This window comes from Lonchura striata, chromosome 14 (genome assembly GCF_046129695.1).
Source record: "Lonchura striata isolate bLonStr1 chromosome 14, bLonStr1.mat, whole genome shotgun sequence".
Taxonomy (NCBI): Eukaryota; Metazoa; Chordata; class Aves; order Passeriformes; family Estrildidae; genus Lonchura; species Lonchura striata.
Window position 1 is genome coordinate 12,385,690 of NC_134616.1, and position 25,033 is coordinate 12,410,722.

General features: G+C 49.4%; 1 protein-coding gene across 1 annotated transcript; it reads right to left on the reverse strand.

Moving 5' to 3' along the window:
- Window positions 1-18,216: 18,216 nt before the first annotated feature.
- HMGB3 (high mobility group box 3) lies at window positions 18,217-23,295 on the reverse strand. The gene is given in 6 exon segments (XM_021547802.3): window positions 18,217-18,487; window positions 18,982-19,156; window positions 19,647-19,786; window positions 20,286-20,442; window positions 23,148-23,178; window positions 23,181-23,295. Coding segments are annotated over 6 exon segments (762 nt in total). The 3' UTR covers window positions 18,217-18,343.
- Between the last annotated feature and the right edge of the window lie 1,738 nt (window positions 23,296-25,033).

Sequence of the window (25,033 nt, forward strand, 5' to 3'; positions counted from 1 at the left end):
TCATACTTTTTTCATTGAGATTCCTCATCCAGTCTGTTTTCCTACCATTAGAAACCAAAGCCAAACCCATTCCTGCTCCTTACAGGTCTCCTTTCACCATTCCCTTTCCTTTTGCCCCAACATGCTGTGCACACAAAAATCTCGCTGTTCTCACAGTTTCTCACATCAGCACCTACAGGGATGCTGGCTGAGTTGCTCTCAGTTTTCCTAATGCAGCTCTGACAGCCTCTCTCACTTCACTTTCTCTCCCTTTACTTCCCCCTCATTCAGCCTGGGGGTCTTCTCAGTTAGAGATCAGCTGGAAGTATCAGGCCAAACTTTTGGAAACATCAGGGTACCACCCAGTTCACCACCACCTGTATGTGGAGAAGGGACCTAAGTTTATCCTCTGACTGTTCAGGGGCAACAGTGTGAGATGGAAACTGCTGAGATGCTCTGGGGACTCTCCCCTTCACATTCCCTGCCTCCCCAGCCTCCATGTGCATTTTTATGCACACCCACCTGCAAACATTCTGCCCACACCACGTCCAAGCTGCTTTTCCAGCTGGGGATGGCACAAACCATTGCCATTAGCAGTTGCTTTCCAATGCTAAGGCTGAAATTTCCATCGTTGTTCTCTGCAATGAGAGAAACAACAGTCTTAAGAAAGGAGACAAGGAGCTTTCCCTCTCGTGGAGCAGCCCCTCCTGCAGCCTGGATTGTGACTTGAGCAAACTTCAGGAGCACTTGGCACTAAGCATCTTGCTATGAGGCAGCAGTGTAGGAAGGACAGTGCGACATTTTTGAGCTCTTAATTATGTCCCAAGCAGCACCTCTGCGCCTGCAGTAATGAGGGCTCAGCTACATCCATGGCAGTTAGTAAGATCCTGTTTTACTTCATCCTCATTATGGGAAATAGCCTGCTCAGATCCAGCAGCCGTGGAGATGTTTCCTCTCATGAAGCAGATTGCCTTCCCCTGTCAATTAGGAGCAGAGAGCTCGACAGCCCTGTGCAAATTGCTGGGTGAGAGCATAAATAGGAGGACATGAGAACCGATTACAGCCTTGGTGGCAGGCCTGCTTAAAAACACCTGATGGGAACAGGAAGGTCAAGAGTAATAAAAAGCAGAGAGGTGATGGTGGCTGGCACAGCTGTGCTGTGGAGCCAAGGGGGATGTGTGGTACCTACCTGCCCCTGCAGAAGTGCAGCTGTCTGCAGTGGCAGTGTGTTGAGAGCTAACAGAGGGGCTGCAGTCAGGTGATTCCACAACCAAAGCTTTTTCCACAATGAAGATTCCCTTGCCTGGGCTATCACTTTGGTATGTATCAGCAACGTGCAGCCCATAGATGGGAAACTCCATGTCCTTCGGGGAAATGGAAATTTTCTCTTCTCTTGCTGTACTCCCACTAAAAGCTCTGATTTCACTGGACAATCCAGCACACCTGCAAGGCTCTGCAGCATTTCCAAGAGGCAAGCAATCAGGTCTCTGGGCTGAGGTTGCACACAAACTTTTACACAGTGCACAGAACTGGTGCTCACACAGCCCTCAGCAGCTGCTCTTACCTGAGGAAGCCCAGTGTTTACTTCCATCATAAACAAACTCTAGTCCTGCTGGGTGTCCATTCCAGAGAACTCTCTGTGTGTGTGTATTTTAACCAATGGTCTTGAAGATGGTTTGTTCAGCCCTACAGACATTGCTGACTCCTCCTGAGCCTGCTTCCCAGCCCTGTTGCCCTGCTGGACCCCTGGACCCTGCCTTTACTCCTTCATTTGGGCAAGGAGGTGGCAATGACTCATCTGCCTACAGGGTCAGGGACAATTAAGTAAAGGAACAACTTTCCTGCAGCAAAAAGCTGAGTGCCCATCTCACAGAAATCACTTTCCTCTGCCCTATAATAAGTCACTGCTCATGAACTTCCACTGATCTTCAACCCACCCCCGACTGCCTGGTCTGATCTTCAGCTGCCCCCTTATCTTCAACCTGCCACACTAAGGTCCACACCAACACCCAATGCACATGTGAAGTACCACTCATGTTTGCTCTGTCCCACCCATCCCTTCAATAACTGCATCCAGAAACCTCTGGGCATCAGCTCTGCACACTCACACCTGTCAGTGTTTTTGTAGGCTCTGCAGAAGGGATTGATTCCTGCTCATAGAGCAGTTCTGTCTGAAGGAAAGCTATTGCATTTGCCTGGGTAAGCTTTGAAAGTGGACCTCTCTGTGCCCTGCAGATCCATTCTTCACCTTTCCACTCCTGCCATCCCCACAGACCCACTGGGGTTGCTCACCCTCCTCACCCCAACCCCTTTGCTTTCCTTCTAGACCCTGCAGGCAAAGCGGCCTGTGATTTATTTCCTTGTATTTAATTCTGCTAAGTCATAGGCACCAGAAATCTGCAGCTGGCAACTCCAGGCTGCTTTCCAGCTTCTCCATCCAGAGCTGCCAGCAGACGTTTTCAGTTTTGGTTCTCAGATCTCCATTACAGTCTGGTCTCAAAACAGTGGATCCACCAACCCTCCAACTGTGCACGTTCAACTCCACAGCCTTAAAGCTGCTACAAATGATCTGCAAGTTGTTCCTGCTCCTCGAGAGAAGAGGGTATCACTCCAGTGTATCTTTGGCAGAGAGTGGTATCCTTCAGATCTCCTTAGCACAGTTTGGTGCCTGGTTTTCTCCTCCTCCCCAGTTATAGGCTCATAAGCAAAGACAGCTCTCTTCAGATCTCGTGATGTTAAAGCTCTTCTTTATCAGTAACTCCACTTACCTCTGCAACAAGGTGAAAACAGTGCTTGAATTTCTGCTGCTTTCCTAGAGAATTTAAGCAACACTGGGCTGTAGGAGCATGCATCCTCCTGCAGCCTTTCCCTCAGCTCCTCACTCCCGGTTGTGCTCTGCCCTCCCTACAGGTATTTCTTAATAAAACTGGGGCTGAGGTTTTATTCAGTCATAGGGAAGAAATGAGAGCTTTGGTTCATACCTCATAGGAAATTCATTGAAAGTTGAATGAATAACTTCAGAGAAGAGAAATTGAAAGCAAAAGGAAGGATTTGCATGTCTCAAGTTCACCCCACTTTCCTAAAATCTGATTGAAGAAAGCAAATTTGGAGATGTTAAGTCAGTTATAAGGTTTAACAAGGTTGTATACAGTCAAAATGAAACCCCCAGTACATGGGATTAGCTCCCCCAGTCAGAGTTTGTCCCTGTTCCCAGGCAGTGTGCACTCCAGCCTGGCATGCAGCGTGCACAAAAGAGCCTGAAGGAAAAGGCAAGGCTGCTGAAGGAAAGCTGGATGCAAATTAGATCTGTAATACAGAGAGCTTGAAATTAAATATAAATTCAACTATACAAAAGGTTGCCAGAAATATTTAGGATTTGTATGTGTACATTACATATATATACAAATACACACACTCATATATATTTATAAAGACCAACAAATCCTATCTGTGTTCAATGTGGGCAAGATGTTGCTATAGTAATCTTAATTTTACATTCCTTACATTAAAAAGAAGATTGCAAGTTGTTTGGCACTCAGACTGTCTTTTTGTTATAACATGTGCTGCATTTAACTCAGTGGGACTCTGCTCTCTACCTCTTGGAACTATGGAAATAGAAATAACTACTAACAATAATGTCATCATTACATGGCAGCTTTGGATTCAGTTTCCTTTAAAAAAGGGGGAAAAGAAAAAGAAAGGGGGCAGACAGATAAAGAAACAGCCTGTGCAGGTTAGCATGGAATTTAGGCTTGGACATGAAAATGTCCTTGAGGACAGGCAGAGACCCAGGGAGATGCTGGGAGCTGCAGGGGAAACAGGGGAGTCCTGGGTGGCAGCAGGGTAGGAGAGCACCTGGTTCAGATTTCATGTGACACCAGCTGTAGATCAGAAGTGACTCCACCAAAGCCAGGAAAGGCACCAAAGGGAGGTAAAAAAAAAAAACCAAGTGAGGTACCTGTGCTGCAAACACACTGCCTGTGATGAGACGGGGAGCTTCTCCAAAAGCTGGCGTGGGACAAGGGGTTCTCTGCCCACACTGGGGGTCTCTGCCTGTAAGTGGGGAACTAAAAATAAAACTTTAACACCCCTCCCAAGCCAGCCTCCCTCTCTGGTAGGAGCCCTGCAGGTTGGAGGGTGGCAAAGGGCACCTGGCAGGGATGGGGCTGTGTGTGCCCCAGCAGCTGCACACAGCCCCAAGGCCACCCCAACACCTCTGCCCCACAGCAGCTGACTCCTACCTTGGTCCCCTTCTGCGAGGGGCTGGGGCTGCATGAGGCACTACAGCCTCCAAAATCTGGGGACCCAAGCCCTCCCAGGGAGGAGGACAGACAGCATTTTGTCTCCCTGGATTTGCTGGAGCTTCAGGTGGTGCCAGACCTGGGAGATGTGAGGTGGGATCCATGCAGCCCATGTGCCCATCCTGTGCTCCGCTGAGACAAGCGCTGACTCCAAACATCCCCACCTGACATCAGCTCCCAGGAGTGTTTGTTTTCTCCAGATTGATCGTGTCTACAACTCCAGGCATCTTCTCAGTCATTGGTGATCTCTGGCCGTGAGTGGGTCTCTTTGGGACATTGAATGACAAGTGTTGCTACAGTGCCAAGGAGATGGGACTCCCAACTGCCTGTGGCTGGCAGATCGCTGTGAAATCATGATTTATCTGGAGTTAGATTAAGTTATGTGTCTCTTTCCTGCCTGCCCTGGCAGTGGCTGCATGCAGGTATGCTGTATTTCTTCCTCTTACCAGGAGAGCACAGGGCCATTTACCAGCAGCTAGAGGTCAGAGGGCGCCCAAATGTAAACTCCAGGACAAAGCTTGTCTGAGCGCATTTGAGGGACGGAGCTGACAAGTGACAAACAGCCAGAGCTGAGTTTGCTCTATTTTGGCATTACTTGGGGAAATACATGAAGGGAAAACAGGTGAATTATTGTCACCTTCAGACTTAAACAAATGGAGGCTTCAAACAAAATTGCATTGCTTAGATGTTCAGAGCGGGAAATATTTACCTCGCGTGCAGAAATAAATGCTAAAGTTTATGAGTCACATAAAGCCTTTTTATGCTGAAAATCCCTTCTGGATGAGAATGGGGATATTTCTCATTGCAAACTTGATCCATCCAATTTATTTGTGGATCAAAAGGATCAGTGAGGGCCTTATTCTGCAGAAGACCTGGCAGTGGGAAAAGTTCTTTCAGTGAGGGCTGGATGCCCACCTGTTTCTTCCCATCCTGACTCACACAAGTACCTTTCCTTATCCAGAGAGGTCCCGTTGCCCCTGTCAGGGAAAGCTCCAGTTGTCTCTTTGCACTGAGGGTTTTGGCTGCAACAACAGGTCTGTTCTGTCATGTGGTTGCTTCCCAGGGCCAGGGGACAGCATGGGGCTCCTCCAAAACCCCCTGTTCACAGGCAAAATCAGGCTTTGGAGGAACACAAGGAGCAGAGCAATTGGAACACAGGACTGTCAGGTTAGGCAGGAGGAGGGTGCTCTCTCTCTCTCACTTCTTGCAGCCCTGAGCACCCACCTTGCTAGGACACAAGATGCCAAACACTGGCATTCACTCCTCTTCCCTTAGCATGTGAGAGGGAGGTATATCAATGCATGGAATAATGGAGGAGACAAAGAGGGGCAACCCAAGCCCATGGGTGCACTATTCCCGAGCTGCTGGCACCACATTCCAGGGAGACAGACAGCAGCAGATCCTGGGAGAGGCAAAGGCAGGAAAAACTCATTCATATGCAAAGGGTTTAGATCTTGGGGAGCCTGGCAGTGAGCTCCTGCAACACAGAATGAGCCTGCCCAGAATTCTCTGCCTTTTGGAAAAAGACACTGCTACTGCAGGAGCCTTAGGCCTTGTGGAAAAACCACTATTTCCTTCATTGGTGATGATTTATTTGGGAAGAAGCCTCATTTTTCACTGATCGTATTAGAAGCACAGAATGGATTACAGCATGGAGTAACCCTGATAGCTGAGAAATTCAGTGTATGCAAATGTGAGCCTTAAACGGCTCTTTCTGTGAAAGATTGCCTGTAGCTGGGACCTGTTGGAGATGTGGCACCAATGAATAGGCTGGTATTTAAAAGCAGAGGCTCTGCCACAAGGTACAACACAAGGTCTGCTGACATTTACAAATGCAGCTGCTCCCTGTGAGCACAACTTGCATCTCTGCTCTGTAAACCTGCTCCTTTTGCTGCAGAACCCTGCACCCAGTACCCCCACACACATGCACCAAAAGACAGTCAAAAACAAACACTACGTTATCTGCAGCATCCATGAGCTCCCAAGGTCTCCCAATCTGTTCCCTTGTACCTAAACTGCAGCCCAGGAGTGGCCAAGAGGCAGCAGCAAGGGCCTAGGGCTGTTTCATCCTCTCCCACTTCCTCCAGCCCCTCAGAGCTCAGGCATTAGAGGGGAACACATTCACGTGGGAAGAGGGATGAGGTGAAACTTGTGTTTTGCCTGGACTGATGCTGCCCTTTGCCTGGGTCACCTGGTGCATCTTCCCTTGGGCACCCCTTGTGGACCCACGCTGGACCCACCACCTCCAAGAGCACAGGGATGGACAAGGATGCAGAGGGATGCTGTGCAGTGTGTGGCAGCTGCCTGAAGATGGCAAGCCAGCACTGCAGTTTATAATACATGCAAATAACCCTGCTGGAGGAAGAAGGGGGCTCCCTACAAATAAGAGGGCTATATTTTCTTGGCAGCCCATGTAATGCCAGAACAGAATTTAAATTGCGGTGTTTATCAAATGAGCCTGAGCCTTTTTTCCCTTTCCTCTTCTTTGTTAAATGCTGCCCATCTTGCAGAATTTTGAGCAGTACTCCTGGTACTGCATCAGTCCTCAAGCCCAAATGCAAAGTCTGAGGAAGAAATTGCAATGCATCCTTTGGCACCAGGGAGCCATAGAGCTGGTGTGTGCATGCAATAATTTATCCTAAGCCTTCTAGTGGCATTTTATGTCTTTTTGCTGTAGTGCTATTACAGCTTTGATTACTCCATTTTTATGTTTGTCAGCACAGCATATGGGCAAGATAATTTGTATTCAAAGTATTAAACTGGTAATGTAAATTATTAAAGACCCAATTCATAAACGCATTACACACCATATGCAGATTTCTTCCCCTTAACTCCCCCTTTCTCCTCCTCCCCATTTTGCAGACCTGGCTTCACACAGCTGGAGCAGGAACAGGACCACTACCAGCTCTCACCCCATGGGCATCAGGTTCATCAGGTGCAGTGAGTGTCAGGTAAAGACCCTTCTTTTTCCTGCTGCCCCCTGCACAACTCATTCATTCCCAGGTGCCTGTTGCTCACCTCATTTTAGCACCTCCAAAGACAAGAGACGCTCTTTTCCATTTTCCCTCCAACCAGAGTACCCTCCAAAGGATGTACATCTCCCAGTGCAGCCATTGCAAGGAGGGATTGGCATTGCAAGGAGGAGGAGCAGACAATCGCTGTGGCAGTCCCATCTCATGCCCATCTCCAGTTCCACACGTGCAGGATGATGGTAACTTAGCTCTGGCTTTGTGGCAGGGGCTGCTGCACCTGTGGTGAGCATCAGCCTCGTGGGCAACAGGTCATCTCTGCCCCTGCTCGGCCCCAGCAGGATTCCAGCAGCCGCTCTGAAGGTCTGGGGGCAGTGAAACCCTCCAATCCTGCATGGAAATTGGGCTGTTCAGCTGTAACCCCTTCCATAGCAGGCATCTCCTTTCAATAGCTGTTTACCAGACCATACACAGCGCCATTGTGTTGAGCAGATGCCGTCTTCTGTTTTTCTCATTATCAAGATTTACTGTCTTATAAGCTTATTATTGACCCAGGCTTTAGGCTTCCTTCAGGGCTGAGGCCGAGGGGATGCAAACTCCCAGCACTCCTGTTTGCAGGAGCATTCCCCACTGAACCCAGGGAACTGACAAAGGGCTCAGGGCTACTCCAAACCTGGATTCCTCTATCTCACAGCAAAGGCTCTGATAGCCAGAAGAGTATCAGGGAGCTGCAGGGTGCCCTGGGGGATCCCAAAGCCCCTGGACAGCCCCTCAGGCTCTCCCCCTTGGTATAGAGCAGTTCCAATGTTTTGTGCTGCCAGCACTTCTAAAGTTTCATTACAGTGAAGGAAGAATTGGGACTGTGATGCTTAACTGCATTTAGTATATGTAAAATCAGGCAGGTCTCCTAACCTAGAGTCCCCCCCAGCATACAAAAAACCTTTCTGGCCCTGCTTCCCAGGTAAAATACATGCCTCCTCCCACCCTGGGACAAAAAGTATTTTGAATCCACTTTTCCAGAGGTTTGGCTTCCTGGGTGCCCACAGGTGACCACAGCAGTGTTGCTGTACTCTTCCAGACCTGCATTTCCCCAGCCTAAAGGTGCTGTTGGTACAGACCAAGAGGCAGGATCCCTGGTACACTGGCCCTAGCACAGGAGCTGTTTTACCTGTGTGCCCACACTCCACCCAGTGCCAAGAAATCACCCTTGGCAGAAGCTCCCTAAGCTTCTACCCAGAAAAAAATGTACAACTACATTTCAACCCAGGAGGACACAGAAGTACACAAAAAGCAAAAATGCTGCCAGTGCCTACTGGGACTCAGCTCTGTTCCCCCAAGCAAAATACAACAGTTTTGCAGAAACAGATGAGAAAACAAGGCAGCACAGGAGGAGCCACCAGCCACTGGTGCTGTAGCCAGAGCCTCAGGGGTCATATTAGTGTGCGTGTGTAGCTGACAGGTAAAACAAGAACATCTCCCACAAATTATGAATTTTGCAGGACTTTCACACAACCTGGCCACATATTGCTGAGTCAGAACTTTCAATGACACTGCCACACAGCTGCATTCAGCTCCCTCCTCCTGCTCTAATTCCCTGGGAGATCATGTCCAGCAGCGATGGCATTGCCAGAAACAGAGCAGGGTGGGAATTCCACTGCTCCCTGAACAAGAAACCTCTCCGAGCTGCTGGCTCAGTGTGATGCTTCCCACCTGTGGCAGGCACAGTGCTGCTCCAGCAGCAGTGGATGTGTGCTGGGAGCACTGCGAGACTCCAGCTGTGTACAGACACATTGGGGCACGTCACAGCTGCGGCCAAAATTGAAGCTGCCAATGCAGGGTATGCAGGAAAAGGATGGAAACATGAGCAAGGAGCTGGAGGTGGAGGAGCAGAAAGGGAGCACATGCAGAGAGACTGGGAAAGAACTTTTTGGGAAAAAACAAACCAAACCACTATTCAGTTATTTCTGTTCACAACATATTTGTAATTCCTTCTCCGATACTGTTTTCAAAAAAAATCAGAATGATTTTTCAACTCCTATTTCATCAACAAATTAAGAAGACCCTGATCCATCTGCACTCTGATGGCCAAGCCATGAACCTTGGGCCTGCAGGGATGAGGGGCTGGGAATGAAAGAGAGATGGAGCAAGTGGAGCTGGCCCCAGGCAGAGCTCCAGAGCAGAGGCAGCTGCTGGCAGAGGCACTGTAACAATGGGCTCAACTTTGGGAGAGCTGGACTCTGCACATGGGAAGGGTTCAGAAGCCCCAAGCTGGGTTTCCTCCTCCTCCCCTATGCATCTGCTTTTCTGGTGGGCTCTGCAGAGCTGCCCCTGCCTAAAATCACAGGGGAACTATGCAAGCAAGGGCCTGAGCATCTGCTGTGTATCACCAGCTACGGGCATGCATGAAGTTTCCCCCCAAAACCTCGGAGCAGCAGGCAGAGGTGAGGCATGCAAACAGTGCCATCAGACCAGAGCATGTCACAGCATCACAGAGGGAGCCTGAATGCATGGAGCTCTGCTGGGGAGGGTGGGGTCCTCTGCAAGTAACCACAGTGATTGTTATTTTGGAGTATATCCGCAGAGAGCCACCGTGATCCCAGCGTGCTGTTCACTTTCGGTGCCTATAACCCACATTATGAAGACACAACCCACCCCAGCAGACGAGCTCAACAGCAGGCTTCCAGATGTCCACCCCCTCGCCCATCTCAGACTCCTAATCCCCTACTTTGTCTGAGCTCTAGCTCATTTCTGATGCATTCAGATTATCCAGTGAGTATAACTGCTAGTGAACATCTGAGTACTTCCCCCTCCATCTCACATTTCACCTTGGAGAAGCACTCCACAGAGCCCAGGCCCTTCTTTATCAAGCCAATTAGTGCAACACAAAAGCAGTGAATAGGACCAGGCAAAGCTCAATGGCCTGTAAAATCCTCAATATTTCGAGATGGGCTTAGGCAAAATATGACTGTTTTTTTAAAAAAAGGGAAAGCCTATGGTAAGTAAACCAGAGTGCTGACCTTTCCAACCCATTAAAAAGAAAACCCAGCAAATCAGCACAACGTACAAGGCAGTGCATGGATCATAACAAAAAGTTTACAAACAGAGTGGCTATAATTCCTTCTATAACATTGGAGGACCCAAGTTTGCAAGGAAAAAAAGGAAATGATTAACAGGGGAAATATGCTTGGTACAAAAAGACTTTTTAGTCCAAAAAAGGATGTCCATATTTAGAAACACTTGATTCCTGTTGTCAGGGCCCTGCTTTTCCTGAATGTGTTTCTCTCCTGTGAAAGAAAGTCACAAAGGGAGTTTGTGCACAGCCATGTTACATGCACACAGGGCACTGCTGATTTTCTCCAGGATTACGGGAAAAATGCAAAGGATTCCAGTGCTAGCAAATAAAAAATTAAAAATAATCATGTCCATATTTAGGAGAAGGCTTCTTAGCAAACCAGCAGCTCCTCTGGCAGGATCCCCTTTCCCACCATGGGCACCCTGAGTCCTTGTCAGGGTGGGCTGCCCCCACAGAACCTTCCCTGGGGGGCTACTCAAGCACCCATGGCAAGAAAGTGGTTCTCACTCCCCTGGGCTCTGGGGCCAGAGGTAATCCTGCTCCAGATCACAGGGATCTGCAGCTCTGCTCTGGGAGAAGCTGTTGATACAGGGTTCTGCCACCTGCTCTGGCACAGCCCCACCAACCAAGCATGGCCTGGAAGGGGGAAAAGAGACTCTAGCAGAGCACCTCTGATGGGCAGGAACCTTGTGTTTGGCAGGATGAGAATATATATGAAAGTGCTTCCCACCTACACATTCACTAACCCCTTATCTCCCCCACGGCAGCCTGTTCGTGTCCCTGCCACGAGGAGGTGTGCCCAGCACAGCCTAACATTGGCAATAACCACCTCCAAGGAGAGACCTGAGCACAAACAGCAGCAAACATTTCTGAGAGCAGCCCTTCCCTTTCATCCACAGCCACTGCTGAAGCTGGTGGCTCAGGCCGGCTCTGAAACACAGCAGCAGATGGCACAGGCAGAGACCCTGTGGGCTGGATGCCGTCTGCTCCAGACCTGGGGATCCACATCCCTCAGCTGCCTCCTGCTCCTGTTTCCCACCTCCATCACAACTGTTCTCCCCACGTGGGCTGGCTGGGAGAGCACGTCCCAGTCAGCAGCAGCTCCTGCATCCCCATCCTGGTGCTGCACAGGAATCTCAGGGGAATGGCCACAGTGGGTGTCTGAGCTAGCACAGAGCAACAGCCCATGGCAGTGGAAGGTCCCTCCTAAAGCAGCTGACTACTGGGAAAACACAGCCCAGGCTGCTCCCAAAACTTAAATGCAAATCACACCATGTCAAGTAAGCCTTTGGGTCAGATGTGCTGACCACAGCTGCTGTGCTGGACTGAGAGCTAGGCAGAAAACAGGAGGAGAGGGTGGACCACCCACAGCTTCTCATCAGCAACCTGTGCCAGTGCCTCACCACTTCTTCCTAACTTCTAATCTAAACCTGCTCTCCTTAGTTTAAAGTAATTTCCTCCTTGTCCTATCACTATCTGCTGGTGTAAAATGCCACTCTCCCTTTTTCATAAGCCCCTTTAAGCATCGGTATTGGAAAAGCCAAAGGGCTGAGCTTCACATTCTCCCCAAGCAGAGCACTAAAAGGAGACAGGCCCATTTGTTCCCTCTTAGCAGAGATGCATAGGGAAGAGTAGAAAACAAACAAGGCTAAATCCTTCGATGTTCAAAAACACTGAAAGCATTTTGAGAGTCACCCTCAGGGTTCAAAATATATGGTCTAGTGGATTTTTTTGTTAGACAGCTCTGGTGGGAATCACCAACAAATGGAACACCAGTGACAGTGAGTAATTAGACAGTGTAATGCTAACCTTGTCTAGGGGAAGGTGCCCCTATGGCAGGAGGGTTTGAACAAGATGAGCTTTAAGGTCCCTTCCTACCCAAACAATTCAAAGATTCTATGATTCTATTTGGTCAGGTTCTATTCCACTTTCACACACATCCTTTGAAGAAAGGGGTCTCTTAAAGAATTTTACTGACATCTTGATCTTTGAGCTTGGTTTGAAAAACCTCCCAGCAGCTTGCAAAAATTAAGTTACTATATGAAGCAACAAATAAAGCAACAGAAGACCCAACATGTTTCCCTCTGCTCTCCCTGCTACTGGGCAGAAATCCTAGCTAGGACCTACAGGTAGTAATGCCTTAAACAACTGCAGAAGCCAAGCCCAAGGAAGATCCCCAGTCGAACATCTAAAGAGAACAAAACTCAACCAACATATTTGGTAAGAAACTGGGAAAATTGACTCTGCTTATACCTTTCTCAAGCTTCTTTTTAGGACCATTTATTACTGCTGGCACAGCCAGGTAACAGTAAAAGAGCAATCACACACTCATTAGCAGCAGAAAAGAGGCATTTGTCTCAAGCAATCCCTCAAATCACTTCATCCTACTATGGGTATTAATTTTCTAAACTAAATAGAGCAAATTTTAAGCTTCACAAAGCAGTTAAAAACACTTACAAGCTGTAAGTTCTTACAACAACAAAGCCAGACCATGTTTGATTAATATTTCTAAAAAGAGCATTTTCTGACTTGAAATACCTGAGGGGAGAGCGTTACAAGTGGAAGGGCTGGGAAGAAAAAGCAACTCTATCACTCACAGCATCCTACCTGTCCCCCTTCTCACACAGGTTTGGTTTCAGAGGTGTGTGACACTAGTGCAGAAGGGCTACTTCAGCTCCCCAGGTGTCCCACAGGGAGCACTGAGCCAGAGGAGGTGGCAGAGCAGCACCACTCTGCACTCACAGGCTCAAAAATCAACCACAACCACTATCAAAACACCCAGCCCCACATCAAGGCTGGGCTCAGCTGTGGTTTGCCTGGCTGCTGAATTCAGCCAGAGACATGAATTCAGCTGTGTCAGGGGACACAGTTACAGGACAGGCATCCCTTCACCACAGTACATGCATTTTCATCTCAACAGATGTCTGCTTTTGCACATCCCAGCCTCCAAGAGTCTGAGCCCCACCACAGCACCAGTCTGCTCCTCCACACAACATCCAGGCTCCCCACTCCTGGGGAAGTCACCTGCCACCCCAGCTCCAGCTGACCATAAAGCCCTGGCTCAGCCACTTGACAGGGTTTCTGTGAGGCCGTGCCACATCCAGGAACAAGAGGAGGAGTTACCACCCAGGATACAGAGCTGTCAGCTCCAGCATGGCTGTGCTGCTGCCTCCTGCCTAATTTAGGGATCCAGGTGCAGGAGGGCACTCAGGAAAGAGCTCTTAGCAGCAGACAACTCCAATCAAGAGCATTAGCACATGGAAGGAGACAATCCCCCATCCACATATTGCTTTAGCACATAGAGATCAGATCTACTGGAGGGATGTTTGCAGAGTGCTTTGAACATAGGTTATCAAATGCTGCCCAAGCAGGGGCAGGCACACACCACAGCCCAGCCTGCAAAAGGGGATGAAGACACTGCATAGGGCACAAAACCCCCTGTCAGACATGCTGGTTATTCAGTCCCTTCCCCACTGCAAGCTGACACATTTAGAGAGCAACTGCTTAGTAACAGGGTCCCCAGCACGCTTTGTTTGCAGCACTGCTGTGATTTGCAATTCAGTTTATTGCATTAAAATGTGGTGCAGCCGTAGCCCTAGAAAGAAATAAACATGCCACTTGTCACAGTTCCTCCCGTTATCTTTTAGAGGAAAGTGAGCTTGGGTGAACATTCACAGAGGGGAGTCTGGGGCTTGTCAGAAAGCACTGCCAGAAATGCAGCATCCTGCCCTCACCCCACTGGGAACATCCTATCTCCTCATCCGAGCTCCCCAAAATCTGCAGCAGAAGACAGCTTACCTGGGAGATGTTCCTCTGCTTCTGGAAAAAGAGCCTGAGCAATCAGAGGGAAAACAAACTCAAGGTGGCTGCCAGGATCCTGCTGGAGGCCGGAAGTAAAAAGCCATTCAGCAGCTAATCCAGGACCAAGACAAGCCCTTGCACCTTGCTGCTGCTCCTGCAGGGTTTATTAGGAGTAAAGCTACCTAAAAAAGAGCTGTTCAAAGGGAGAAGGTATGAGAGATGCTTTGACTGAGTTTGTATCCTCAGTCCCATCTGCAGAGAAGACTCTCCCTGTCCTAGGGAGATAGCCATTTGTAGTAGGATTTTTAATTAATTTTATAATAGAAAATTAATACACTCCTTCCCCACAGATGTGTTAGTGTCCTGACTCAACAGTAGGAAGCTGCTACATCCTGCCAATGCAGTTTTCCTTGTGCCTGCCTGTGAGGAGTGACTGCCACACCCATGGTGGGACTCCCCTGATGCAACCCCTTCCTCCCAGCCTAAGTGCTCAGATTTAGCTCACAACAAATACTTACCATATCTCAACTGAATTTTGGAATATATAGGCTACAGAGCAGTGGGTCTGTAGCCTCTGGCTCTCTGGGTCATACTAAGACTCCCAGGCTCATTTTCAGGAGCAGATTCTGCCCTGCACAGAGCAGCTCAACAGCCCCACTGCCCCCCAGATGGTGATGCCAGAGCCATGTGATGCACTTTGGTAGCAACTGTGTTCTCAAGAGTCTGGACAATCCTGAGTGCAAACCAAACTGCATCAACCACAGGAAATGACCTGCATGACATGGGTCAGTGCTGTCTCTGCCCCACACCACCATCAGATACTCTCTCTTGAGCAAAGGTTCTCAGACCTCCAACACCTGTTTTGGCATCCAGACAGACCATGCCACACAGTCAAGCCTTCCTCGGCCTCCCCCCAGCAGTAAGTGGGTTTTAACTACTGCAGAACCAGCACCATCCCTCTTTTGCTTAGCTGAGCCCTGATCCCACACCCCAACTTCAGCAGGGAGAGGGGCATCAATACATCACATTTTGGAAACATAAGCAGTCTCCCAGTCAGTTCTGTCAAATTCATGCAAGGAAAGTATCTTCATCCATCCCCTCCCTCTGCCCAATCTGTTTTATCCTTACCCTTCTCTACATATCATGGAGTTATTAAGGCTTGGGACTAAAGTTGTACTAGAAGTTTGAGTTGTGCAGCCGCACAAAGCAGAAATGTCTTCTCTGAAACACCACAAACATTTCAAAGCAGAGGAAAAAGAGCATTTAGAGGGTGTTCTATGAAAATAATGGAGCTGGGTGAAATTAAGCAGTTCCCAGTACTTGAGATGACGTGTCAGAACACAAAACAGTGGGGGGGAAATTGTGCTATTTATATGTATTCACACTATGGCATTTATCAACACCAGGGTATTCACGGAAGAAACATCACCACTAGATCTGCAATATCCAAATGTGAGTCCCTGGAATCCTGCACTAGTGCTGTATTGAACAGCATTCCCAAGGAATGCCATATTTTAGGTGTGTGCAGAGCAGCAAGAGTTAGTGCACTGTAAGGTACCTTGATCAAGCTCTGCAACTTAAATGGATTTCCAATACAATGAAGACAAAGAGGTGTCAGCTCTAGTCCTCATTTGCTGATACTATCAATAGGGGCTCAGCTCACTAGCAGTTAATTCAAAGCCAAGCTCGATTTGCACAACAGTGATCTACACCAAGTCCCTTATGTGGCTACGGGGAGATTTTGCCAATGAGACAATAGAAACAGCATTAGAGCTCCCAAATTGATGCCATCACTTTTTTTCTTCTGCTCCACTACTTTCCCATCAAATTTCCACAGGCTGGGATCTCCAGATGCCTAATCCCTTGCATCAGAAAACATGCAGAAAGGGTAGCAAATACAGAAGTACCCATTTCTTTTCCAGATGCAGCTTTATTGAGGCTTTTAAAATGCAACTGCCCATAAAATAGGGGGAAATACCACTTTTTTGTGCATTAAAAATACTAAAAATGACCAGACCATAATTAAGCAAATATAAAAGTATTTCTGAGTTATTCAAGGGTCACTTAGCCTTAAAAACAAAAGTTGCTACATGTTGCTATGTTTCATGAAATTTTAGCTTGCTCCATTCTGAAATTTTACTTTTAGGTTTTAGTCCATCTCAACACTAGACCAGACTGTTTTGCCAAGCTGCTGTTGGTGAGAAGTTGTCATGTTGTTGAAAAGACAGAGGAAACCAGAAGTGCTACCCAATTAGGCAACTAAGTAGTTTTAACCACTTTCTAATGTTACTGCCTGTAAGCCTGGACCACATCAATCTCAAACTTGGCTCAAAAGCAGAGGTGGTGGCAGCAGCCCATGCCCAGTGTTTGCACCTCTGAGTTACTGCATCTTCTGAAACCAGCTGGCCACAACAGCCCACAGCTCTGAGGCACTGTTAACACAAGCACCTTCACATCCCCATCTCCACCAAGCAAGCACCAACCACTACAGCCAGCAGAGTGAAGGAATTCAGGGGTAGTGTGGGGTGCTACAGTTTTCCCAAGTCATGCTGTTCCCATACTAAGGAAAAACAAGGTGATAGTCACCAGTTAGAGACCAGGAATTACCTTTCAAGTGCTGCAAAAACATCCCCAGCTTGGATTTGGAAAGAAGGCAAGACTTTAACAAAACCAGCTGGTGAACAGAGGGGAAAGAGACCTGTTGCTCCCCCACCCCACCTCACAGCCCCCAGTTCCTACTGAGAGTTGTGTCATTAGAGAAATGACACAGACCAAGTACCTGCGCCACGCTCCTACTTCAGCAGGGAGTCAGACGTAGGCACCTGGCTCCTGCCACGAAACAAGAGGCTAGAAAAAACCACAAGTCTGAAACAGTTTAACACAGGACAAAAAAGGCACATTTTAATATGTACAGCAATGCATTTGGGCTATAAATTTACCCAACACAACTGAAAAAAATCCAAACTATGCTTTTATACTTATTCCATGGTGTCAGCCTCATTCCTAGCCACCTACCTTTCTCTGCATCTCTGAATGCTGCTATATACACACACAAACAAACAATTACGTCATGAATGTTCATTTAGGCTCCCAAGTTCAAGTAATAAAGTTCAAACTTGCATAGCATCTTATGCCACTCAGCCATAAACAGTTACGATTGCATATTAGCTGGAGCAGCCATCTCTTTCAATTCAGCCAGTTTTGGCTGGCCACCATTTTTTTAAATTTTTTTTTTTTTTAATCCTTGAGTCAGAATGTTTCCTAAGTCACCAGCCCTGAGGGATGCCACAGACTTCAAAATGAACCTCTTGCTGTTGTTAAGATCCTCTTAAAGCAGAAATTTAGAGTGTTGTCAAGAACAGTTTTAAAAATGTAATACTGTTTATTTTGCTTCAAAAACATTTCAGCATTCTAAACATACAAAAAAAACAGAACGTTGCAAATTTGTTTAAGTACAGAGTGTTTTTGAACTTCAGTTGCTGCACTGGCTCTTCACTTAGTTGACGATGAAGAGATGTCTACAGTTTCAGTTTAAAAACTACCGCACTTAACTAAAAAAACCCATACACTTCTCATGCCAGCTGAACCCCCTTCCACAACTAAGAATGGCAGCAGAATGCTATTTCACTATATACAGAAAGACAACTTTAAGCTAAATGGACGCCCACTGTAGTGTAAATAGATCTACCCTCACAGTGCATGCTTTGGGCCATGGCACCCCGGGGAACGTACAGCCTTTCCAAGTAATCACTGCTCCTCTAAGGCATCATCACTCTAAGCATGTACCACAAGAATCTGTCTAGTTTTTACAAACTATAGATATGTACAGTTTATAACCCAGGATTTTCTAGCCAATAACCATATAGTAACACCACCTTACAAATTAAAAAAAATGCTTGAAACATTTTTAAATGCTTTGTTACACCAACAGCAAAGTGCACAGAGTTAGGAGAACACTAGAGCGCCTTTTCATTTTAAAAATGTTTGGAAATATGTACAACTTTGATACAGTTTCAGGGTGCTCACTACACCCATGGCCACTTCATGTAAACCAGTTACAATTTCTAGAGCACTTTTAGAAACTACAACGCGATCGGAATCCAATTTTTTTTTAATTAAGCCTAATAAGGGCAAGAGACACCATCTCAAATAAGAGGTGCTTCATTTATGGTGTTTCCCCTACTCTATGGTATTCACATGGAGACAAGTATTGTACAGTTTTATTCATCATCATCATCTTCATCCTCCTCTTCTTCATCCTCCTCCTCCTCTTCGTCTTCTTCCTCTACCTTTTTCCGAGCAGCTTTGGTTGCTGCTCCCTTTGCGCCATCAAACTTTCCTTTAGACTTGTAGTCTGCAACATCCTGCAAAGTCAAGGGGATGTCTTAATTTGCTCTAAGCAGCAAACACACACAGCATTTGTACAGCAGCGGGCGTTAAGGTAAAGGGACTGGCCTTCCCCGGCTGCACCCCAAGGGGACAAAGCCAGCAGGGGAGCACAGAGCTGTGCAGACACCTCAGCATGCTCGTGAATCATGGAGGTCTGGAACCCTGCATTCATGGCTATTTCTTTGAGGAGGAGAAGAGAACCCAGCCTCTCAAAGTTTCCTGATAATGGGACAGAGCTCCAGTAACAGCACAGCAGACCCTTTCTGAAGCAACACGAGCAGCCCCTGCTGCACATCACCAGGCAAAGCTTTCCCTCCTTGCTGAAATCTGCCTGTGGATCTCTCCTGTTCTACCCCTCTGCAAAGCTCGGCTGTAACTATGCTGGGGCCAACTGAGCTGGGCCTATGTTACAAAAGCACATCAACAAAAGAGCTGGTACAGAGGAGGCACGAGTGACAACTCTCCTTACCTTCTCGTACTTCTCCTTCAGTTTAGCTGCCTTATTGTTGTAAGGCTGCTTTTCACCATCACTGAGGTTGTTCCACATTTCGCCCAGTTTCTTCGCTACATCCCCAATAGATATGCCAGGGTTTGTGGACTTGATCTTGGGGCGAAACTCTGAACAGAAGAGGAAGAAGCCAGACCTCGGGAAGAAATACCAGAGGACAAGTCAGCATTTGCAGCAGCACCCCTTCCTCACAACACTGACACATGCATGAGCACAAAGAGAGAATTTTTTTTTTTTAACTTACAAAAAACAAATGCAAGCTTAAATGTGTTTTAATTTTACTGAGGCCCAGACCTGCAGCCTCCTTCACTCAACGCTCTTTTTTAATTAAGCGTTCTGTATCCCCTCACCCAATTCCATCTTAGATATACAAGTCTCACTGTGACTCAGCCACTTGTGTTTTCCATCACTATGAGTTTAAGGGTACGAAGTATCGACAACTTGTGTCAGCGTCCTACATGATCTCAAGACCACAAGCTGCCTAGAACTTTTATGAGACAGTATCACTAACAGTCTTGCTATACCAACACTGTCCCCATCTACCGCCTTCCTGGCAACCCATGTTACATACAGGGTGTGAAAATGAACCAAAACACTTATGCATTTAATGTCTCAAAGTTACTTACGGTGGTCGTTTTGGGGCATTGGGGTCCTTCTTCTTCTTGCCACCCTTAGCTGGTCCATAGTCCTTCATTTCTCTGTCATATCGTACCTTATCAGCCTTTGCCATTTCATCAAATTTAGCCTTTTCCTTGCTTGACATGGTCTAAAAAACCAAAACATGAGACGCCAAACTTGTGATTACTCAACTGTTCAATAGCTGCCAAACTTTATGTAAACAAGCCAACACATATCAACTCAATACGGGAGTTTCAGAATTTGCTTTCTAACTGGACTGTCCTGTATGGGAAATTACAGCCACCACATACACATTCAGCAACAGGGAAGCAACAGAAATGAGACGAGCACAGTCAGAGTCCTCCTTTGGACACACACTTGGAAAGAAGTGGCTGATGAAGGGTATTGTTTGGGAATCATAAAAATGCCAGACTCTAGCAGAAGCATCTAAATGTGCAGATACACAAGGCTAAGACGTTCAGTATTGCTACTGGCTTCAGCAGCACCTGACCAATGGCCAGGTCAGCTTGCCAAGAACAACACATAGACCAAAACAGCACTGACTCCCTTCATGTTCAGACACAGACACATCACCCTAGCAGATACTATAAGAGGTTATCCCTTCAGGAAGTCACAAATTAAGGTACCTTCCACCTCTCTGAACACTTCTTGGAAAACTCTGCAAAGTTGACTGGAACCTCTGGGTTCTTTTTCTTATGTTCCTCACGGCACGTCTGCACAAAGAAGGCATAGGCAGACATCTTGCCCTTGGGCTTCTTCGGATCACCTTTAGCCATCTTGACTCTGTAGGGACAGAGGGAAAAATAACAAATGAATGACATATAGATGAATGTACGTACCAATGTATACATACACATATGGTGTGTCTATATTTATACACACACACACACCCCCATCATCTTCTGATGTGATGTCCCATCAGAAACACACCCCTTTCTTTCCCCTGACACCTCTTACCATCCCCAATATAGAGTTAAATTATTCTCCCTTGATACTTGAGTTGCAGACAAGCCAAGAGAAACCAGTCACTGGATTTAAGTGTTACATTAATATATATTTACATCATGTCCAAAGACTGGAGGCAGACTATTAAAGATACATACTTCTGCCTATTAAGCTTTATATGAACTAATATAAAGTATCTGTTTTAGTTGGCTGCCACACTGGGGCTGGAGTGGCATGCACAGTGCCAGGCAATGACTTATCCCTTCAGGAGCTGGAGTGTATGTCTTAGCAGCTGCTGCCCAGGTAAGCAGGCAGGACAAATTAGTTGCCCCGAAAAAGTGCAATAACCTTTTATATATAAAAAGGGCACAAATACAGGCTGACTGTAACCACAATAGGACCCGTGGAGCTCTGCGAGGGGAGTTGTGCTTGCTCTTGCTCCACCAAGTGACACATGTTCGTGGCACAGTGGTCAGTGCAAAGATGCAATCGGCAAGTTACCGAAACGATGGTGCTAACTTTTGGGCTCCATTTCTTTTCCTACTTCCGTATTAAATTTTCCCCGCTTAATAAAACAAAATCGTAAGCCCACAACGGTATTTCCTATTTACGGCTTCTAAGTCCCTTAAAAATTTAATTTTTATTAGCACAGCGTTAATATTTAATTGCGCCCATTAACCCGCCAGGTGCAGCACAAGTGGCCGTGAGCCGCCCTGCCCGGTCCGGCCGCTGCCGGGACACCGAAGCCCCGCGGGGGCGGAGAACGCGCGGTACCGGGGCCGGGGCGCGGAGCCGGCCCCGCTCCGGAGTTGGGGCGAGCGGCCGGCGGCGGCCGGTGCCGCCCGGCCCGGCCCGGCCCCGCGCCCCTCCCGCACCCGCGCCCCCCCAAGGTCACCGCGGCGGCCGCGCTCCGCGGCGCGGGCACCTGCGGCGGGGCCGGGGCCGGCGGGGGCAGCGGCGGCTCCGCCAGACGCCAATAATTCATCTTCCATTTTGTGAAACGCCTCCTGATGAAAGAAAGTGCCCCTGAAATGCGGTGGGGCGGCGGGCGGGGGGCGCCGGGGGGCCGGGCGGCGGCCGGGGGCGCGGGGCGCCGGGCCGGCCCCGGGCGGCCGGGGCAAGCGGCAGCGGGAGCGGCGGCGGCCGCGCTCCGCGCCCAGGGCCGGCCCCGCTCGCTAAGATGGCTTCTCCCGGCGCCGCCGCCGCCGCGCCGCCGAACAAAGCCGCGTTCCCCCTCCGCCGCGCTCGGCCCCCGCGCCCGCCGCCCCCGGCAGCCAGCCCCGCCAAAACGCCGCCCCCGCCGCCAAGGGGCTCCCCGCTGGCCCCCCGGCGGGCGGCGGGGGCGGCGGGGCCGGGGCGCGGGCGGGAGCCCCCCCCCCCGGCCCCTGCCTAGCGCAGCGCTCTCTAACAAAGGCTCCCGTGCAGCCATTACCGCCGCCGCTACGCTCCTCCGCGCTGCCAGAAAAAGAGTGCGGGGAGCCCCGGGGCGGCCCCCCTGCGCCCGTCCGAGGACACGGGAAGGTGGGGGGAGAGGAGCCGGGGCGAAAGCGAAAGGTTTGAGCCCCCGGCGGGGCACAGGGAAGGAGATTTTCCTCGCCGCGATCCCCCTCCCCATCCCTGTGCCGCTCACACGTCTTTCTTCCCTTCGCCGGGGCTCTCCAGCGCCAGCCATATTAATGCCCACAGCACGGGCGGCGCGGCGCGGGGAAAAGGCGATGCGGGGCCCCGCCGCGGGCGCAGCCCCACCAAAGACACCTTCTCGGGCAGGGGAAGAGCTGCGGAGGCAGAAGCGAAGGGATCGGGGGAGTTTGGAGGTGGCGGCGGCGAGAAAAAAACTGCTTGGCCGGGACCGCCGGGCGCAGCGCGCAGGGTTTATCCCTGTCAGATGCTAAAGCGACAGCCATATTAATGCAGAATAAACAGCGGGCACGGCACTGCGCACGGCCGACAACTTTCCCACCGCCACCAGCCCCACCGAGCCCACCCTGCGAAAGGGGCACATAAAAGCCGAGGGCGCCGCGCGTTTTGCCGTGCGACATTAGGAGGCGGCAGAGAAAAATCCCTGCCCATGCGGGGGAGAAGAGGAGTTAGTCCCGGTGTAGTTGCTGCACCAGCCATATTACTCTCGGCGGCACGGGAGCCCAGCGCGGAGCTACGGGGCTGCACCGGGGGCAGGTGGCCCCTCGGCGGCGGGGGAGCTCCCGGCGGGGCAGGGCAGGACGGCGGGGGACAAACGCTGCGCCTCGCCCGCTGCCCACCGCCCCGCCAGCTGCGCGTAGCATCTGCCCCGGCACCGCCGATCCCCGCGAGAGGGGCGAAACAAAGTTTTGGGTGAATTTCCTGATTTTTTTTTTTCTAATTAAAAAAAAAAAAACAAAAACTCAGAGGAAGGAAGAAGCGGAACGCAACATTAAAAAAAAAAAAAAAAAATAATAAAAAAAAAAAAGCATGCAGGGGCAGGCAGGACAGAGGGACGAAGGCGCGGGGGCAGGGCGGGGAGGGAGCAGCCGCCCCCCGAAAAGTTGCGGCGGGGCTGCACGTACCTGTATTGTTCGCGGTAGTGTGGACAGGAGCGGAGCGCAGGGCACGACGCGGGGCTCGGCGCGGCTCAGCCTCGCGTTGGCTGCCTACGAGAGCGGCCTGATTGGCTGCGGGGCTCTGCCGTTTAAAACAACCTCCTCGCCCGCTCATTGGCGCGGCGCCTCATGAATATTAAGCTGTGCCGCGCGGCGGTTGGCCGGCGCGGGTGAGGTCATTCATTCAAAAAGAGCGCCCGCCGGGGGCACCGGCAGCGCGGCGGGCGCGCCCGCGGAGCCCCGCCACGTGCGGCGGAGCGGGGCCGGCACCGGCACCGGGACCGAGCGCCAGGCCCCGCCGCCCTGCCGGCCCCGCTGCCGCCGCCACGGCACGAGGGGAGCCCCGGCAGCAGCGGGACCCCCGGCCGACAATAGCCCGTTATTGCTGCTTGCTGCCCTAAAGCCGTAAGGGGCGGTTCAACTCGCAGTGCACTGTTTGAGAAGCCGGCTACTACTGCGCGTAGTGGAACCGAGCCCAAAATAAACTCTGCTGACAGTCCCAACACACATCGGGTGGAGAAGGAGCTACAGAGCAAGAAACTGCGTGTTTGTGTGGGGAGGAGCAGAGTTTTACCCGTTCGTTCATCAAATAAAGAATCTATTTGAATTACTAGTTCTCACGCGCTTCTACAGTTTGTTTGCTATTAACTTTCCAGGATTTGCTTGTTATTAAAGAGGCTGATGGCACACAAGGAAATCTGTTAAGTGTGTCCTGCTGACTGAAACCAGCCCGGTGTGACTCTAGGGCTCCTTTGGCTCTCTGGAAAGAGCTGTTTCCTACAGGGACGCTGCCAAATGGTTAAACTGGTATTCGTGGCTGACCACAATTGTTGGTTGGCTCGGAAAAAAGAGCTGTTATTTTTGAGGACGGAGCGGTAAGACTCAGAAACCACCCCGTACTGTTACGGGCTGTTCGTAACTGCCAGCCTGTTGTGATAGGCAGAAGAAACAGTTGTCCTCTTTAACGAGCAGATAGTGAAAAGCAGCCTCCACCCTGGGCTGAGGCGCTGTCAGGCAGCAGGGTTTACCAGATACCGCCCTGTGGAAGCGCTTGTGGCTATAACAACATATGGTCACAGGTTGCCTTTGCCGGAAGAGATCAAAACAACACGACTGATGAGACACAGAAGAGTGCCAGCCTCCTGCTGACAGATCCACTGGGAAGCATGCAGAATTTCACCCAGGATTTTAGCCAAAGTCCTGCCTGGATTTCTCCCTTGGGGTACATCTCTAGCAAACACCAATTCTAATTGTTGGCCCGTGTACATTATATGCTTATAGATACCTTGCAACCACATCCTTGGGCTTTTTGAAGCACGTATGATAAAATCAGCCTTATTAGCCTCCTGCCCTATTTCTACTTTCTCAAACCAAATGTATAAAACAAGGGGTTCGTTCATAAACATTAATGAGGTTACCTGAGGGACTGTATTCTGTAGCATCATCATAAAATAAGACAAGCAATACTACTGCAGGATAATCTCTTTGTAGCTGACAAACATCCCTTTCACCTATTTTTAGGGATACTTTCAAGTGTTCCAAACTAGTCAAATAATTAAGGCTTTTTTCTTGGCTCTTGATTTGCACAATTTTTTATTCTGGATCACTTTCTTCCTCAAACCACAATCTCACCCTCCAGAGCACACCAAGCAGAGCGCATTACTAAGGGGATGGACAGGCTGTTCAGGGGATGGAGCTGGCTTAGGAGAGACACCTGGCATTGAACATGCTGTCCCATAGTCATCTCCAGAGCATCCCTTCGAGTTCTCATCAGCCAAAGGAAACATCCCCTAAGATGCTTGTTCTAGGAAGGCCACAAAAGTTTTGACAGCTGGCCAAGGGGCAAAGGAGAT